This window comes from Aptenodytes patagonicus, chromosome 1 (assembly GCF_965638725.1).
Source record: "Aptenodytes patagonicus chromosome 1, bAptPat1.pri.cur, whole genome shotgun sequence".
Lineage (NCBI taxonomy): Eukaryota > Metazoa > Chordata > Aves > Sphenisciformes > Spheniscidae > Aptenodytes > Aptenodytes patagonicus.
The window spans coordinates 87,058,798-87,079,413 of record NC_134949.1 but is presented as its reverse complement, the minus strand read 5'-3'; the positions used below and the strand labels follow the sequence as shown (position 1 = coordinate 87,079,413).

General features: G+C 39.7%; 1 protein-coding gene across 1 annotated transcript in view; it reads right to left on the bottom strand.

The window, feature by feature from the left end:
* Window positions 1-20,374: 20,374 nt before the first annotated feature.
* Window positions 20,375-20,616, bottom strand: part of LOC143164159 (ephrin type-B receptor 5) — a 113,540-nt gene continuing 113,298 nt past the window's right edge. The window contains exon 17 of the mRNA XM_076346413.1: window positions 20,375-20,496. Within this exon, the coding sequence (XP_076202528.1) occupies window positions 20,421-20,496 (76 nt within the window). The 3' untranslated portion in view covers window positions 20,375-20,420. The remainder of the gene's footprint in view (window positions 20,497-20,616) is intronic.

Below are 20,616 nucleotides of genomic sequence, written 5' to 3'. Positions count from 1 at the left end.
AACATCATAAAACCTATATTCCTTCTAATGAAGGTCCTTCCCCTTTAGCACATTTCTCAAAGAACTCAACCCCTAAGAATTTTAAAACCAAGATATATCGGAGGTGAGATGATCTTCCAGGCAAGATGAAATCCTTATCTCCTGAGTTACCTATACCTGGAACAGATAGAGTAGTAGTTGTTATGTTTCCAGCCTAGCTGCACTAGCTGTATTTTGGAAAAGAACTCTGGTCTAGTAAAGAAAGGTCATGAGTTTTATTTGGAACTTTCCAAGTTTTTAATTTTGATGACCATAGTAGAGGGGTATTTGGTATTGTTCCTTAAAATTATTTTCATTGAATAGATCTGAAATAATAAACTATTGTTTTAGTGGTTTTAAACTTGGACTGTGTCTGTGGCATTTGAAATCAGAGGCAAGTTGTCTCTCTGGAATCTGACAGTAGAGTCTAGTGGTTACACCGAGGCACTGTATGACAGGGCATTTTCTTATAATTTTGATTGACAATTTCCTCATCTGCATAATAAATAGAAAAAATGCAGCCATGTTATGAAAAGATTTGAGATACTCGGATGTAAACAGCAACATAAACATGAAATACATACCTTCATACCTCAATTTGGACTAGAAATTCTATGATGATAGTTTGCACTGCAGTCAAACATGATCTACACTGAGTATGATCTACACTGAGATGACATGAATCTAACTTGTTTTCAGCATTGATTCAGTGTTTTTCCCAATTCCTGTATAAAGACAACTCTACCTGAATATTGAAGAATGGAAACAAGTGAGGTGAAAATAGAGAGACTGGACTGGTATAAGTATAGCCACACTGATGGTACATTGGGAAAGTAAATGACACCTCGGTCTGTGTGAAAGTATAGCATAGTGAGTAATTTCAGTATCGTTTTTATTTCTGTAACTGTTTGAAAATCAAGGCTCATCAATTTTACTTTTTTTCTCCATCAGAAAGGATTTCATTGTTGTTATCAGTGTAGGTTTTTTTTCCTCCAGACACAGTAAGAACATTCTATCCACATAATTATGGAAGGGTAGAACCCTTTTATATATATATATGTGTGTGTGTGTGTGTATGTGTGTGTATACTCTATCTGCTTTTATATTTTTCATTCTTTTCTAATGTCACATGTATCCCTTGAACAAGAAAGAGGCAGTAGGTCTCCATAGCAAATATATGAGATGTATGCAGTGCTGGAACACTAAGTTTCCTGCTCACTGAATGTCAGTCTGTATCCTGGCCAAACAATGGTACAGTTGGATTTTGAGAAAACTGAAGAAAGGGGAATACATGTTCTGATCAGAGTATTTTCTAATTCAGTATACCATCTCTGTTGATACCCTGTGCTATATAGTTCTGAAGAAGGTAAAAGAGCACTCACAGTTAATACCTTGGAAAATAATCTATTCATTTTTGGCTTTTTTTTTTTTAAACAAAGGTTATGTTTTCAAGGTTTACTGGAATGTCCCTAAAGAATTGCTCCAGATTTATTATTTCCAATAATACACTGAACATAGTGTGCTGGCAATTCTGGTTTCTGCTGAGGTGGAGATGAGGATGGTAAAAAGGCAAGTAGATACTCTCTGTCTTGTTACTTTGTTCCTTAGGAGCTGAAAGGATGAAGTAACAGCTTGTCCATGCAGCAAATATAGCTAAAATAGCCACTAATGGATAATCTGCTTGGCACTTATTTCTGAAAGGCTCTTGGTGATTTAATGTTACCTTTTCTTACAAAACAGTTCACACTTCCAAAGCACAATATTTATTTATTCTGGAAAAAGATCTGTGATGTGCTGGAATAGAATGTTTATTGGGATTCTTGCAGAACAGCTGTTGCATAAGAGTTTACTAAGACAGTAATTCTAATCAAGTACTTTGTATGGATAATTCCTAAATTACATGTAGGTATGTTTGGAGGAGCAAGACAAGGAGAGGAGCAAGAGGGGAAAGGCTGTAGTTTGGTTTGCTTAATTTCATGCCAACTGAGTCACCACAACATATTCAGAGTGAGGAACAGAAAGGCTAACAGGAAGTATTAATGTATCAAGAGATTATGTGTTTTGATCAGAAATAGATGTGCTGAAATTACTTGAAAGGGTTGCTAGTGTTGACACCTTGTGTAAGATATATCTTCAGCTGTCAGCATATATATGTTTAAATTGTTCCTGATTAGAAATGGTATGGACTTTGCAGGCCCACTTTCCAGAGAACAGCTGCTATTGCAGATAATGCCAGTGTTAGAGAATCACTTGTAGTCTTTTTTGTTATGAAAATAGTGAATGTCATTGTGATTACAAAAATTATAAGCAAGTTTTTTTATTCCTCTAGACCAACAGAACAATTTTTGATGGAGGTCTTAATTTTATTCAAAAGATACTTTAGATATATATTTAAATTATCTGAAATCAAATATACTTTATCCACATATTATTGTAGTTTATATCAAGAACTTTGGGAGTTTTATAAACTTCTGTTCTCTGAAAGGAAGCATAAATATAAAATTGTCTGTAATATAGACTTCTGTCTTCCTATTTTTATTTTTGTTTTGTTTTGATGTTCAGTCAAATGGATCATCCGTATGCAAGTCTGTAAATTCCAGGACAGTTGTGACTAGGGTGACATCTATGAGCAACCTGTTCTGTGAACACTTGAAAGTATTCACAGAAATCCCATCTGAATCTCAGCTAGTATGGATCCAAGGATTCTCTGCTAAAACCCCTGATGTTCTGGGGAATCAGCGTATCAAGAAGTTAAGGAGTCACCAATGATCTCAGTGGAGCACAGAATATTCCCTAGCAGCAGAAATAGCTGATAGCGTGGTGCTACTGGTGGTATGTTTAAGATATCTAGTAAGTCCTCTGAGGTAAGAGTCACACGATCCAGTTGAATTGCTCTTGAACCCTGTGACTGGCCTGGTGACCATGAGGAGCACAGCAGGTGTGCCTGCAGCATAGTAGAAATGAAACAAGGTGGCCTGTGTTCCTTTCTGTGCCCAAGGCCAGACACAAACTAGAAGCTGGGGCTTTTTGTTGCATCATTCTATTCATGTGGCAACAAGACAATGGGCAGAAAGACAAGCTTATTTCAAAGGACAACACATGATTTTCACAGTGGTTTTCATGTCAAATTCCCAGGGTGCTTTTCAAGGGTTACCTGGGTATCTGAGACATAAAAGGAAATGGTCTGCCCAGAGCTACAGAGTCCTATAACTGGCTCAGATCTTGTCCAAATCCAGTGTGTTGTGGAAAGTACGAAGTCCTTGTTTGAAGACCTTGCTGAGTGTAGTGTGAGAGGATGAAGGTGACTGAGAGTCGGTACATGATGTGACTCAGTCCATTCCAGGGTACCTGGTCATTTGTAGACTTCACTGTCCTTCACTAGTGATTCTCCTTTTAGATGGAACAATAGCAGGATTGTGCTATGTCAGAGAAGAAAGTATAGGGCAAAAATTCTAGAAAAGCAGATAATTTGGGATTGCCATCAGGCAATCCACTGAGTTCAGACGCCCCCTATTATTCAGAGTATCTGAACCAGATATACATCTTTGTGAAGTCACAAAATGCCTTTGTTTATGACCCACGTGCACCCGGAGTGCTGCTGAACAGCATTGTAGCAATAGCATGTCATAGATATAAAATACGATAGTGCTGGCTTCAGTTCTGTGCTGAGAAATGATCTGTAGCAAGGGATAGTGATAGGGAATAGGAACAAATTAAGAAAACACCCATCAATCTGCTGTTTTATCATTCTGGAATTGCTGTATTCCTGGTCTGAGTCATAGATACAGAAGTGAAAGTAGGGAATTGCTCCAGAAAAAAGTGCTATGCCAAGCTCCTCTTCTACCCACAGCTCTTCAAACTGCTTATCTGATTTGATTCCTAAGAATCAAGTCTAAAAGAAAACATTCCCAAACTGATTTTGAACTAATGTAAAAAAGAATCAATCATACTTTTATCATGCAAGTTCTGATTCTGAGTAATTGTATGCCCTTGGGGTTGGAGAGGCATAACCTGGGCGCTATGGTTGACTGGAAGCAGCACTGTGTTGATATTTAGAAATGGTGGAATTCTAATACATGCAGTGGATATGTCTATAGCTTTAGGCAAATCATATGCCTCTGTATGTATGAGTTTCCCCATCTGAAGATATTATGATGGTGTGTAGAAGGGATATATATTCTACTTTGTCAGAATTATTTAATGAACATACCACCAAAGCAGTGTCTGTTCTAATGATCAGGTTTCAAGGCTTTTTTCCATCTTGTCTTCCTCCCTGTCTTCCATCCTTCTTTCTTCCTTTCTTTTTCTTAAGAAGTTTTGCCACAGGCCCATGGAAATATTTTTCTATTGGCTAAACAAAAGGGCATCAACAAACAGAACTTCAGACACATCAATTCCATTGGTTGCCCTGTTTGCCTTGGGTGTAATTAAATAACTGAAATTATTCAAGCTCAGGAAATGCCGCTGTTTTTGTGTGTGTTTAAACCTTTCCAGACTCTGTTGCAAAACGCCTATAAAGGGAGAAGAAGGCGGCTTAAAATTCAGCTTAGTCTATATAGTGACCTACCTAAAGAGGAAGGAATTAATCCTATTTATTAATACAATAATTGACCACATACGCATACAGGTTACAGGGTTCCTAATTGAGAGCAGACACTACTGCTGTTCTTTAGAATGAATTATTTTACCCCAGAGGGACAAAGAACCATTTCTAGTCTGGCTTCATACAGTGGGGAGTGGTGAATAGGTGACGTAGAAAACCAGAAAATTCTAGGGCAGTGCTTGCTTGTAGCAGGAGGTAAGGTAAAGAAGGCAGCAGATCATATCTGTGGATGAACCCTTTAGGACCAGGGCATTGCTCCCATTATTGTTTAGTCAGTCTGTTGGGAAGATGGGATAATGGGAAATGAGACCATATTATTTTGCTCCAGGGTTCTCTATGTATGTATCCAGTATGAAACTAGATAACATGGAGATTAGCAAAAAGAGACAAGGAGCCTATCACTGCTGTTCAATATGTCATCAGTGACACAATAATAAACAAAATAAAGATTAAAACAGGACAGTTTTACAAGACATTGGGGTTTTTTTTGGCAACCTGGATCCATACATAGAGATGTCAGTCTTGGGTGTTTCTTTTTGTTTTTAATCATACGGCCAACGAAACCAAAGTTTTATAGCTATTAAGGAAGAAAGCTATCTATAGCAACAGACTGGGTGTGGGGGGAAGCATTGCCAATGAAAATAATTTTGGGGTAGTAGAGGACAAAGAAATCAACATGACAGTCAATGTGAAACTGTAAAAAACACTACTGCAATCTCTTAGCATGCATATTGAAAGCCTTATGCAGGAGAAAGAATGTAAATTGTTAATTAATATGTAAATTGTTAAAGCATCTGAAAAGTTTAAAAACTTGTTGAAGGGAACCCTAAAAATGAATCAATGATTGTAGAAACATGCCTGACACTGATAAGCTTAAGAAGTACAGTCTGTACAAGTATAAAAAAAAATAAAAATGAGAAGTCCCACCTTATAAGTACAAGTACCTTCATAGCAAGAAAATGCTAGGTTTGCAACAGCTCTGTAAAGTCGCTGAGAATGACATAACAAGAAGCAGTGGCTGGGAGCTTAAGCCAACGTCAATTTTAAATGCAAAAAGTGATATTTTCTGTAACAGTGACATTGATTAACTGGGGAACAAATTTCCTCAAGAAATGGTAAATTTTTCATCTCCAATACATTCCAGAAGACAAGGTCTATCTAGATGTATTTACTTAAATCCCTGATATGTGGAGAATTATAAGCATGTAAGATATATGGAAGGGCAGACTAGATGATTTTAGGGTTGCTTCTGGCTTTAAATTCTAATAATCCTCTTTATTTCAAACAAGTAGTGAACACAAACTCAGTATAGGTGAGAACAGGGGTGGAGGAGAAGGGTAGGGAGAAAAAAAGAAGGCAGGAACAGCTACACTTAACCAAGACCACAACTTATCATGTAAGAGCATCACCTTCTACCAAAATGGTAATAAAGAGATAAATCCCATTTAGTCCTTGTCCTTCTACCCTGGCTAAAGCCAGAGGTGGAGATCGTCCTACATTCTGATTAGACTGTCAATGCTATGCCGGTCAGCTGGAGAGCTATTAAATTAGTAGGAAAAATGCCTGTGCCTCATTAAACTGTTCTTTGTATGTTGCAGCTGAAACTGTTTTGCTCTTTGTGCTACTACTGCAGTGTATCCTCCCTTGTTTTATAAAATGGAGACCAGTTCATTTAACTCTAAACTAGACACCTATATGTGGACAGAAGAATCATACCTTGACCTCCATTTGCTAAAGTGACAAAGGTTAATGATAATCTAGAAATCTAGCATATCTACACCTATTCTACAACTCTGTAGAAGACATCTAATATTAGTTCAGATGAAACCAAGGTTTAGTTTCTTATCTGGTATGTTAATTCTGGTATGACCATGGATTGTCAGTCATATGAGGTGTTCTGCTTATACTTTGATTCTTTGAATTACTTATGTGCACCTTGCTGGCTTGATAATCACATATGAAGTTACTTCCTATAAGATAGCACCAAATAGTGATAACCTACATACTAAAAAGAGAATAAATCAAGTGAAGAATGTCTGGTCTCTGTTCAGATAGTATATTGTGCAAGAATTGGTTGCACAGTACACAACTGGTTGAAATACACATCATCGCAGGCCTCTGTCCTGACTATTTCTGGATATTGGCTAGTGGATTATAATACCATCTTGAGTTTTAGTGGCTGGGGCTAAGACAATTAGTGTCTGCTGTCCCATAACTCTTCCATGCTCCTTTACCACACGTTAAAGGTATTTGTAGGAATGTTTGTGGTAGGTTAGCTGCCTAGGATTTACTCAGCTTTTTGAGCAGGTTTTCGCACCTGTAGTGATGTCTGTGCTGCCTTGGTTGTATTTAAAGCTAGCTCAGGTAAATAGCTGGAAGACACAGCAGTGACATCAGTTTAAAATCCTCTAGTAGGATAATATTTTCAGTTACTCAGAGAGAAAAACAGCTGTATTTGCTGTCAGCTTAATAGTTCAGCTGTTTGGAAGTGCAGTACACACGGAGCAGAGATGTGGAAGTCTTAGGACTATGCAGCCTGTATTCAGAGCCATGATGCATTTTGAAGATTGTTTTGTATCCCCACTGAAAGGCAGAATGCAGTGGGTTTCAAGTTCCTGGCATTGATTTGAATATTTCTGTGATGTGTAAGGAACAGGGCTAATGCATCAGTTCCCTTCAGGAAATGGCTAAACACATTAATTCCTTGCTTTTGGCATTTTGGACGGGTGCACACTCTCTTTCACTAAGGGAATACAAAAGCCCAAGGGTCTCACCTGGATCACAGCTGATTGCAAACTAATATATATTTGGCATGGATAATCAGGGAAGTAGGATTCTGACACAAATTAGTGTAACTGCACCCCAGAATCTCTGAGGGATTGGCCTAGATGGGTTTTCTTTTGGATAGAATCAAAATTCTTAACACTGTGCTAGAAACATGACTGATGCAGCAAATGTAAACTCTTTCATGGGGGTCTCAGACCTCTGATTTGAGCACAGGAGTTCTAATTTCAGAATTGCTGGAATTTTTCTAATTATTGTAAATGTATTCAGAATAAATTGTCACACAATTGTTAAAGAAAGTGAATCAGCAAAGCTTTATATTGGCTAACATGTAAACATCTCAGGTTGAGAAAATAAAAAACAGTTCATGTTGTGCTGTTATCGCTTCTGAAGCAGAACTCTGTTTCAAGGAAAAGCATCAGTCCAGCAAGTATGTAGGACATGGACACCAGAACTTTCCTATATTACAAATACAGATTAAATAATTTTCTGTTTTGACTGAGCATTTTCAACAATGATTATCTTCATGTCCAGCTGATCTAATTTTCAGAAAAGCTAAACTCTTATGAATTCTGATGGAGAGCTTAGCCATACAGCAATAGATATCACCCACACAGAAAACTTTTTGCTATCTACAAGGAGGACATGTCTGCTAACCATAACTCACCATATTGTAAGTCAGTGGAGAGAAGTTAGGCAGCAGCTGATGCATATCGTGATTAGTTTGAATCACCTGTCCCATTCCCTTCTGTTTCTGCCTGGGAAGTTCTATTGTGGCTTCAGAATCTTGAGAACAAGCCTAAATCATCTGCTCATTTATGTACATGATTTTTTTAGTTATAGAAGAATGTAACATGTTTTATCCAAAGGTGGCAGGATTTTTGGAGTGAGAGAGGAACCTCACTAAAAACTCTTTTCAAAGGGTCCTCGAGTGCCTCAGAATGCAAATCATTATGTAGAGCAAGACATTCTTTTCTTCCAAGGTGAATCACTAGGTTCCAGATCTTCTTGGGCAAAACTTGCTTTTTAGCTACTAGTCCTCTTTTCAGGCAAATGGCTTAACTCTGAGCAGCATGCACTTCCTCCACCCAAGCTGTGCAAATAAAAATAGAGAAGATTTGAATTTGTCTTAACAAAACACACAAACAACAGCCTACGGACACCTGCATAGTCTTTGTAATAGTTCTTGCAAGCCAGGCAGTCATATTTCTGTCAGAGAATATAACATTTCAGCAGCTGCCTCTTGTTGAAAAGTTAGTTATGAACATAAAATAAGACTGAAAATGAAAACCTGAATGGACTGCATGAAGTAACACATTGACTCGGCTCTTGTTTGACTAAACATTGGTTCTGGAGGGCACAATACATAACTACCTGGATATGATGTTTGTAATACTCAGGGAAGGAATTTGTTCTGTGGGGTTCAGGAGCCGAAGGTATGGCACAGTTAAGGAAAATGTAATAAAATCAGGCAGAGGAAGAAGGCTGCATTTTTTTTCTATTACAAGAGCTCTGCTAGCTGATAAAGTAGCATCTTCAAATGAAATAAGCAGGACTTACTGTCTGAGCCAGGGCGGAGTCAAAGCTGGGAATGAGAACAAGGTATATAGTTTTATGGACAAACTCCCTGACATTTAGAGGTAGCAGCTGCATTCCAAGGTTGTAAAACTGGCCTCATAGAGCCTGCATGCATTTTATGCTGAGGGTCTGATTTACACTCAGATGTCAATGGCTTAGCTAAAGATGAGACTTTAGATGGGGTTAGGTTGATGTTTGTAGCAGTTTGAAATAAAACCTAGTTGAAATGGTTTGTATTTAATTGAGGTTGCCATGCATATGTCTCCTCTAAACAGAAATATGCATTGTTACACTTTTAAGTGTGATTATGTGCTAGCTGTGTTAAGCCAGTGTAAGTATGTGTGGATAGTACAATGTTATCCCTGCTAAAGGCAAGCTAAATTTCTAGAAACAGCATTAAGCCAAAAAAGAGTGTGTGCACAAATGTTTCAGGGTATCCAAGACACTGTTAGCCTAAGAACCTAAATGTCACTGCAAAAATCAGTGTTGTTCTCAATGATTTGACATCACAATAGGTCTACTTACAAATAAAATCCAGCCTATCCTAAGTGCCACCTTGATATGCTTGGCCTGTACTCTGAGTGTATCTGAGATCTCTCCTGCTTTTCTGCCATTAAAAATTAGCTTTTAGATCCGTTTTCCATGTCAACTGTATGGAAATTAGCAGTTCTTAATAACCTTACTTATAGCTGAAACCATATACTGAGTCAGTCCTCGTATCTCGAGTGCAGGCAGATAGGAATGTCCTCAAGCCCTTCCTGTTTTCCACTCAGATCTCTGCTGCTACCTCGTGGTCATTTCGTGTCACTGCCGTAGAATGGCTACCGTACCCTCACGACAAAACTGTCCCAGGATCTTAGAATTAACAGTCAAGCTTGAGAGTTTCGAGTTTAGAGAAGCGTTTGGAAGGTAGTCATCTGAGGTAGGCCTTTTTGTGCTGAGCCATGCTAGACATTTCTCAGCTCAGCAAATTTCTTGCAGATTTTAGTGTTAAAAAATAAAATAGACTATTGTTCCTGTCTCAGACCAAATTCATTACATTTATTTCCAAAAATAAATCACCCCAAAACCTAAATCTTGAGCCTTTGCGTGGAAACTGATATGCAGGATTCCTTTCTGGATGGTTAGCAAATGTAGGTAGGTTTATTAGTATTAGGATAATTCTCAAACATCTTATTTTTTGCATCTGTCTTTGCAGTTGTAGAAATTTGTGTAAACAGGTTTCCCATTCAGGCCAACAAGCCATTGAATCTGCCCACATATGTTGCCCTGGATATTTTTTCTGCCTCTTTAGCATGGAGGCAACCTCATCCATACAGTCTTCCCAGCCCAGTGGGAAGAAAGATATACAAGTTTTGTGCAAAATAAGTGTACTTCTGTGAGACTCTCAAGTTTTTGCAGTTCTGAGAACTTCACATCCATCTATCTATATCTGGTACTTTTTCCATCTGGCATCAGATTTGCTGCCATTTCAATGTTGGGTTTGTTTTCTCAGGGACAGTATCACTAAGTATTTGGGGGGGGGGAGCAAAGAAACAAGCAAAATACCCCAAACAAATTAAAGCACTGCAATAAGCTGGTCAATATATGTATCCCGCTACTCTTCTCCCAGCAAAATCGATCCTGCTCAGCTCTGTGTCCTGGACAAAATTATATGTTTATCTTTTGCAGGCCACTAACACACCTGCCAGAACTGTTCTTACCTAAACTATCACCCAAGCCAATCCTAGCTGGGTATCATGAGGCAGCTGTTTGGGTAAGAGACGGGTGAATGAAGTGGCACCACTTCTGAGACCACCGCTGAAGTGCTGTGTAGAAAGATGCAACTTTTCTACCAAAGGGAGTAGATCCTCTGTTTGTTCAAATAAAAGCAAGGCTGGGCTGTGCAACTTTGGGGGCCTGAAGTTCTGTCGTTGTTTAAATACCGTGACATTGTTATGGTATTTAAACAAACACACATGGAATGATAGCCTCAAAATCTGGAAAGGCTATCTGACAGTCAATGTGAAATCATAACTAGTGACCAACCTTCAGCTGCAGTTATCACTGTCCGTATAACTCCATCTTTGTCTTAAAATTGTACCTGTGCCTAACATGCTTTCCTTCTTTATTCTTAGCAGGTTGTTCATGATGCTAAAATGTCGAAAATGAATTTTTAAAGCCTACCATTAAAAATTTGTGAAGATGAAGTAAATGTAGTATCCCTTAATTAAAACATTAATGAATATTCTGTAAAATATATTATATATTATTTGGAATATTTTTTAAAGCAGGTGCTCATCACCTGATTGGATATGTGCACATAAGGCTGGATAGTTATACAGATCTGATGAACTTGTCTAACAGGACTCTGGAAGAGTGTGTGTGTTGATGCCCTACCTTTAAAGCATCCAGGAATTAAGAAATTACTTTCTTTTATTACGGAAACTTTTTTTTAGCATGCTAAAGTTTGCTCCAAAGGGTTTCATCTATCCACAGGAAAATAGAAGCCTGTGATTGCAAAAGGTAAAAACACGGTTTATCAGCTAGGGTTCTTCAGGGTTTCTACTCCCACATTCATTTTAGAAGCAGCAGAAAGGCTGGTAAGAATTTTCACCCTCAGTGGGCAAGGAAAATGACTTGATCAATCTTTAGACATGCAAGTGTTCAGAAAAGTCATTTGGCTGATGACAAGATTTCTTGCTGCTTCCTTCTCTGAGAAATATATATGTTATGAAAGCAAGTGGCCTGTTTATTACTTACATGCTAAATAGTCCATTTTCACAATTTTCCTTCCCTTTGACATGGTGGTCTTACTTTTCCAGATAGGCCAACTAGCCTAACAACCCTAAATACGACTGTACTTGTTAGGGTAATTTTCAAAAACAAAGAAAAAGACAAGCTTGAATCAAATATTATCTTTTCTTATCTAGATAACTAGGTAGAAACAATCCACTTGCTCAATGAAGTGAACAATATTGAAACAGTGTGAGAAATCTTTCTTCCTATTTATTGTTACACGTCTGAATAATGGTTTGGAAAAAAAAATTAGAAGGGAAACTAAACATCTGCCATTCAGGAATTCAAGGCTAAGTCCCACATCTGGAATGGAACTAACCTATGACTCACTTCAGGCTAGGGACTGACTGACTAGGGGACAGCTCTGTAACAAGACTTCCAAGCTGAACGTGTGTCAGCAGTGTAGTGTGCCTTTGCGACAATGCCATTTAACCACTTACTGTGATGTATTAGGAAAAGCATAGCCATCAGGGTAAGAGAAGTGATTATTTGCCTCAGCACATATGAGGCTGCACCTAGAAAAAAGTCTTGGGTTGACCTCTGCAGTACAAGAGAGATGATGATGAAGCAAAATGAGTACAGTTAACAATCACTATGATACTTAGGGTGCTGGAGCACATGACATATGAGGAGAGGCTGAGGATGGCTAGTTTGTTCAGCTTGGAGAAGCCTGGGGTAGATATAATTACTATCTTCCAATATCCATGGGGGGAGGAGAAAAAGGAGGAGTCAAACTCTTCTCAGAACAACACAGTGAAAGAGAGAGGCAACAGAAACAGGTTGCATTAAGGGAAATTCTGGTAGGACATAAGGAAAAATTTCTCCTCCCGAGGGTGGTTCAGGCTCAGCATTAGAAAAAGTACCCAAGAGAGCCTGGGGAATCTAGATCCTTTGAGACGTTCAGAATTCACCTGAACAGCCTGATCTGGCTTTGGAGTTAATCCTGCTGTGAGCAAGGGTTTGGAGTAGAAAAGTCCAGAGCAGAAACCGCCAGAGGTCCTTTCCACCTAAATATTTGTATAATTGCAACTAGATTAAATTTCCTCTTTTTTCTTCCTTGAATCTTGTCTCTAAAACAATTTTTTTTTCCAGTTAACAAAAGCCCAATTTTGAGAATGGTTAAAAATTATAATTTCAGTAAAGAAACATTTAACATATTTTGATTAAAAAGATAATGAAGAGTATCAAAGTGCCACTTGCCTGGTACTTCCATGCTCCAAAATGCTATTGCTAATCCACAGTGAAGTTCCAGTCAATGGAGGAAGAGAAGAGGGAGAAAATCCCTGCTTTTGTGTCCTTCCTACCTCTCAAGAGAGGAATTAATCTCAGCTCATGCCTCACTAGATTTATTCTCATTCTTCCCAGACATGTTTGACTGTGTTACTCGCCAATTATTCATATTAAGATGACTCAAGCAATGGGGTTCTGTCACTTCTCTTGAAAGCACATACTAGTATAAAGGCTTCTTATTGTTTCATTATTAATCCTTTTCCATGTTTGAACCTCTGAGAACAATGACTCCTTAGTTGTTTTCACTGCTCTTCTCTACATGCCTTGGAGTCTGTCCATAGAATAAGATAGTTTCTAAAACTGTTTGTACGAACAAAGACCATTTGAATGATGCAAGGGCTAGTCCAAATATGTTTTGGGCAGAAGAGAAAAAATTTCACTAGAAAAAATTATAGGAGGTGAGTCTGTATTTGGCTTTTCAAAGCATGATGGATTGTTCTTTGGATTGTATTTCAGCACCACATCATTCAGTGCTCAGAGTGTTCTAAATGAGGTGTTTTGGCTCTGAGTTATGCAGAGAATATAGAGAGACCCTTACATGGGTTTAAAGCACTTTGATGTTTCCTTCTCTGGAATACGGATGGTAAGAGATCACACAAGGTCATAAACTTCAGCTGTTCTGCTGCCTTCTGGATCCTTGTCTCCCAATTTGAAAGTGAAGAACTGCCTTCAAATGTAATTTGTAAGCAGCCTTTCTAGGTACCTTGTAGATACTGTTAATCTGTTTCACTTCGATATTTTCCCCATTTTCTCTTTTCTGATAGAAACAGCTTTCTTCTAAGGTGTTAAGAAATTGATTAGAGTTATACAGAAAGTAACATTTTGGAAAGTGCTCACAGTTTAATTGGTTTCTCATTATTTTCTCCCATGTAAAGACACTGTGCAAGAGAAAGGGGCTAAACTTCAAAGAGGTTTCCTGAGGCTTCTAGATTATTCTTTCAATCCCCTTTCATGTCTGCCCACTTGCAGGAGAGCTTCCAGTTAGGAGCATAATCACCGGTTATCCTAGAACCTCGTAACCCACAACCCAGTTGGGGCCATAGAGAGGGCAAGGACAGAAAGAAAAACTCCCAGCTGAACCACCTCATTAGGAACCATGCTGGGACATATCTCAGCTGCAGGATATTTCCTTTTCAACTTGGTTGTGCTTTGGCTAGAATATGCTGCCTTTGGCTGAGCTAACTCGGTAGCAGAAACTGTAAGTATAGACATGAGCTTTGTATTTCTAACAGTGTGGTCATATTTGCCATTTTACTGCTTCTTCACTAACCAGGGCCTGTTGATATCCCAAATAAATTCTCACTGACAATTAACAGACATGTTTGCCCCCTATTTGTTACTGTGCCTACAGTTCTTCAGGTTCTATTTGTGCTGTAAGCTGAACAGTGATGTTTTTATGCACTGTAACCAGTACCTGTATCTGTTTGCTTCTATTTCCTCTCCCCACATTACTTTTCATAGCATACACGTACACCCACTTACTTCTTATTTATGTCACTGAAGCCTGGGCAAGGAAATGCAACTTATATATATGTCAGAAGGTAGTAAAGTGCCCAACACCCTAGACCTTGCTATTAGGCAGAGGAACAATGGACTAAAGAGGTACAGAAAAGCCTTTTCTTGTAAAGGAGATCCTAGTATTTTTCAGTACTTTTTCAAGAAGTATGTGTTCATGCAATCAAGCTGATTTATGCAGATGCACAAACTATTTATTTTTACACCTTTCAATGGAATAGTTAGTGCTATTTATATACTCTCTTTGTGTATATATATATGTATAAAGTTAGATGCTCTATGCTATGCAGATATATGCAAGTGCATATGTTAATATATGTTTTATTTAACAAATATGTTACATGTATATATTTATATATATACATTAACATACAGTTTTCATTAAAAAGGTATAACCAAAAGAATAGTGTGCTGTAAGTATATGAGTATTTCTTGGGTATAGATAAAGCAATAGAAATTGTTACGGTGGCCTGAAAGAACACAGAGAACTAAAGGAAACAATTAGGTAAAAATGGAAGATTCAGGTAGGATGATAAGAGATCCTTCTGCACAATTACAGCTCTGTAAGGCTACGAGACACTTACCTCAAGCACAGAAGCCAAATCATTTGGAATCTAAATGTTTTAGACTTCAGAAATGGCAGAAAGTGTGATTTTGGACTATCCGGGGTAGATCACAATGAAATGACATTCCAGACTTTCATGTGTATTTTCTTATGAGAGAAATTATTTTTTCAAGCTTGACTTTTGACCATTTTTTTATTTCCTGCAACTCCGTGTTCAAATATTTAATCATTCTGTAATCAGCCTCCAGTTTCTTTCCTTATCTTATATATAGTTCAGACTTAATCTTCATAAAAGCATCAAATCCACTTCAATCTCAGAGATTTACAAGTTTCATTTCTAAAACTCCTAATTGAGTGGTCTATAATGAGATTCAGGCCTCCCACCTTATCCTCTGGCTATTGGGGGACAGAAGAGCCTCAACAATCCCCTTTGGAGGTAGCAACTTTTTCTTAAGTATGGCAAAGCAGACCATCTGCTGAGTGGGTGTCGTGGTTTAACCTCAGCCGGCAACTAAGCACCACGCAGCCGCTCGCTCACTCCCCCCCGGTGGGATGGGGGACAGAATCGGAAGGGTAAAAGTGAGAAAACTCATGGGTTGAGATAAAGGCAGTTTAATAGGGAAAGCAAAAGCCACACATGCAAGCAAAGCAAAACAAGGAATTCATTCACTCCTTCCCATGGGCAGGCAGGTGTTCAGCCATCTCCAGGAAAGCAGGGCTCCATCACGCGTAACGGTTACTTGGGAAGACAAACGCCATCACTCCAAACGTCCCCCCCTTCCTTCTTCTTCCCCCAGCTTTATATACTGAGCATGACGTCACATGGTATGGAATGTCCCTTTGGCCAGTTTCGGTCAGCTGTCCTGGCTGTGCCCCCTCCCAGCTTCTTGTGCACCTCCAGCCTGTTCAGTCAGTAGAGCATGGGAAGCTGAAAAGTCCTTGACTAGTGTAAACACTACCTAGCAACAACTAAAACATCGGTGAGTTATCAACATTGTTCTCACCCTAAATCCAAAACACAGCACTGTACCAGCTACTAGGAAGGAAATTAACTCTATCCCTGCTGAAACCAGGACAGTATCCACCCCTTATTCTATACCATCTACGTCATGCTAAAGTCCCATATTTTCCAGTGCAACCTCATTAACCAACCACCCCGCTTTCCATCCTTTGATATAACACACAGATATCATTCCCTTAGTCTATGGACCACCCTTGTGGAATGTCTGTAAAATGTCCAGAAATGTCCATGAAATATCCATTGAGTTCATTTAGTCCGTGACTTTGGGCTCCATCTGTGATGGTGGTCACTCAGGACAGGAGAGGTGGTGTGTTGCGTGGAGTTACTGGGTACCAAAGCCAGCTCAGGTCAGGTCACTGCTGCACTTGCACTGCTTCTTGTAAGGCTTGTCCTCCACTTGTTCGGGTGGTTCCTGCTATAGTAATTCCTATAACACGCAACTCAAATCATGGGTTACAACAATTTAAAGGTATTTCCATTACAGTCTCCACCCCCGGTCCCTTTGGGCCAGGTTATAGGGTTTAACATTGCAATGAACTCCTCCCCTTGCTCCTAGCCTGGCTAGCAACAAGGGGTTTCTGCTATAGTAATTCCTATAACATGCAACTCAAATCATGGGTTACAACAATTTAAAGGTGTTTCCATTACAATCTCCACCCCTGGTCCCTTCAGATTAAACCATAGGGTTTAACATTGCAATAAACTCCTCCCCTTGCCCCTGCTCTGGCTTGGACTTATCCACAGACTGCAGTCCCTTAGGGTAGTACCTGCTCCAAGTGGAGCCTTATCTATGAGCCACAGTCTCTCCAGGGGTACGCCTGCTGCGGCATAGACTTATCCACAGTCACTTTGAGATGCACCTGTTCCAGCACGGCCTTCTCCATGGGCCACAATGTCTTCAGAGATATACCTGCTCCAGCGTGGCCTTACTCGCAGCCACAGTCCCTTCAGAAGTAAACCTGCTGTAGCACAAACGTAACCGCGGCCACAGACGCTTCGAGATGTACCTGCTCTGGCATGGGCTTATCCACGGCCACAGACGCTTTGGGGTGTCCTGCTCCTGCATGGACTCATCCACAGGTCACAGTCCCTTCGACTCGAGTTCACACTGGAGTTCCAGCCTGTCCAGTACAGCAGCACAGAAACAGCAGGGATGCCCTGGCCATCTGCCAGCCCAGGCACATCGCCATTGCGTTATCAAAATGTTCCCAGGCACAGCAGAATACAATGATAAGCAGTACAGCAGTACAGCAAGCAGTGAAAGCAAAAAACAGCCACTAACGAGCATTGGACTCTAATATACAGTAAGGCAAGCAAGCCCCATGGCAAGCACAGGAGCCTGCCAATTAATAGCTAAACAGCTATAACAGGTATAAATTCGATCTAGCACATTCCAATCAAACCTGTCATTATCTCGAACCCTTCGGGCCCCACGTTGGGCGCCAAAAAGGACTGTCGTGGTTTAACCTCAGCCGGCAACTAAGCACCACGCAGCCGCTCGCTCACTCCCCCCCGGTGGGATGGGGGACAGAATCGGAAGGGTAAAAGTGAGAAAACTCATGGGTTGAGATAAAGGCAGTTTAATAGGGAAAGCAAAAGCCACACATGCAAGCAAAGCAAAACAAGGAATTCATTCACTCCTTCCCATGGGCAGGCAGGTGTTCAGCCATCTCCAGGAAAGCAGGGCTCCATCACGCGTAACGGTTACTTGGGAAGACAAACGCCATCACTCCAAACGTCCCCCCCTTCCTTCTTCTTCCCCCAGCTTTATATACTGAGCATGACGTCACATGGTATGGAATGTCCCTTTGGCCAGTTTCGGTCAGCTGTCCTGGCTGTGCCCCCTCCCAGCTTCTTGTGCACCTCCAGCCTGTTCAGTCAGTAGAGCATGGGAAGCTGAAAAGTCCTTGACTAGTGTAAACACTACCTAGCAACAACTAAAACATCGGTGAGTTATCAACATTGTTCTCACCCTAAATCCAAAACACAGCACTGTACCAGCTACTAGGAAGGAAATTAACTCTATCCCTGCTGAAACCAGGACAGTGGGTCTAGAGAATATTAGCTAGAGAGGAAAGCCTTTTCTTCTCATTATCTTCTCTGTGTCTTCACAGAAAATTGCAGGTGATGTGATCCATTGTGAAGATTGGGAATTGATTTTCAGGAGGTGAATTAGTTTTGGAGTGTATTAGTTTTGCAGAGATTTTACAGTTTTCTCGGACACTTCTTAGAGTCAATTCTGGAGAGAGCGTAAAAGCAACCTGAACAGCAGAGCCAGCTGGGTTTTGTCAGCTCTCTAATTTCTCACTCTCACCTTTTAGATGTATAGCGACCTACAGTGTTCCTTGGGCCATCTCCTTCCCTTGGATTTCAGCCAGCAGCCTGAAGGTGTTTCACGTGCTCAAGTCTTGTTCTGCCCAGGGCATCTGCTGTGTATCTGCACCTGGGATAGATGAATGCTTTAGATATTTCCCTGACCAGAAACTGTCCAGAGCAGATTCTATATGGTGAACAGCTACTATATGGTGACTCACTCTTAGGACTTCCATTCTCCTTTTGTAGACTGTCCATACTCCTTTTAGATATATTTTATTTTGAACAGCTGAACTCCAATTGAGGACCAAGGAGACTGGAATCTCTCCCCTAAATAAATATTGCACAGAGAGAGACAATGCAAATTTCCAGCCTACCAACTCTTTTGCAAGCATTCAAGTTCAATGTCTTTAGTTCATTCTTGACTTTCTCTAGGAGTAACAACTGACAGGAAGGGCTGGTGATTGTGAAGGCTTCATCAATGTTCCTGAAGAACCTGCTAAACTAAGGAACATTCAAAGATTGTGTAATGAGAAATGTCATCTGTCACCTGCCTTGTGTGAACAAACTGTTCCTTCTACAGTTAGCTCAGGCGACTACCAGTTGAAGGGGAATCCTAAAATTGTGTTTTGTGGGAGAACTGTTTCTTTTTCAGTCTGTGCATATATTGCATGCCTTTTGCAGCTGCAATTTCAGCCCAGAATTTTCATCTTGACTCACAGAAGAATGAAAACTATTCGTTGAACTATTATTCCATGCTGCTCCTGAAGGAGAGAGCTAGTTTCTGCCGTCTACATTGCTGTCTATTCCTAATCACTGAAGACATCATAGTCTGCATGGATAGAGAGAAGCTGTAAAGAGCAGTCTCTTTTTCTACGAAGTGCAAGGAAACCAAGGAGAAACTTATGAAGGGAACATGCAAGACTTGGTAGATGGGTTTCTCCTATCTTTTTCTGGGATACTTACGGAGGATCAGGGCCCACTTTCCACAACTGATTTAGCAAAAATGATAAGCCTTATGTCTTCTTTCAATGTTTCTTTGAGACTAGCATCCAAATACACATACATAATACATTTTTTTCCTTGTGCATCAAGAGGCAGCGAAACAGAGGTCCTGGATTGTAACTGCAGATGTTTATATTACCCACCGAACCATTAAGGAACTATTACAGCCATTTTATCTTATCTATCTTTTTAATAAATCAGGTATTGCATTGCTGGTAAAGATGAGTAGCTGACAGCACTACCTAGTGTTATGCAGTGCCAGTGAATGCTGAACAAGTGTTGACCATATATTCAAGCATACTCCATTCCTCTTCTGTATCCTTTCTGCTCTTTCTTCTTTGGTTTCTGCATGCTGTTTTGCAGACGCAGGTCATCAGAGAGGCGTAGCCCTTTTCCTAATTTAATTCTTCAACCTTGTATAGCTGTGGTGTAATACCTGTTGGCAAGATTCTTTGTTACCCCAATCTTGCCCTTTCAGCAGGTTTGTCAGTAACTTCAGGCTTGACTTCTCATTTTCTTAAGCACAGCCTGCTCCATTGAAAGCAGGCGGAGTGGTTTTCATTCTCTCCTTATGAAAAACATGATGCTGCATGTTGCTGGTTACATTTCCTTAGGGTATCACCTTATTTTAATTTAAGTTAACAAGCTGATGAAGAAGCTGCTGCTTTTTTTTTTTTTCTTTTTTTTTTTTCTTTTTTTTTTTTTCATTTTGGCAGATTAAGCTGGCTGGGTACACACAGACAGAACCCCTGTGGCTCTCAGCATCAGACATAATTACAATGGGCATGCAGCCAACTTTTATTTTTCTGAAAAATTATTTATTTCTGTTAACAACGATGTCTTTATTTTCAAACTTTCCAGAGGGATCATTATGTATTGTATTCAGCTGAAGCTCCCACGCTGGGATGGAGCAAGATGAAAGGTTTGAATATTTAGTTAGGATTCTTTTTCTAACCAAGTTTCCTGGTTAGAGCAGAGGGCTGGGAGTCAAAGAGACAGTTTTGTGTTCTGCCAGTGTATTTCCATCTGTCAGAAAGAAAGAATTTGGTTACTGAATTTTGTATTATTACAAGAATCAATGATCCAGCCTACTTGAGACTGGCTGATGAACTTGAAATGGGAACAGAAATCCAGAAATAATGCAGG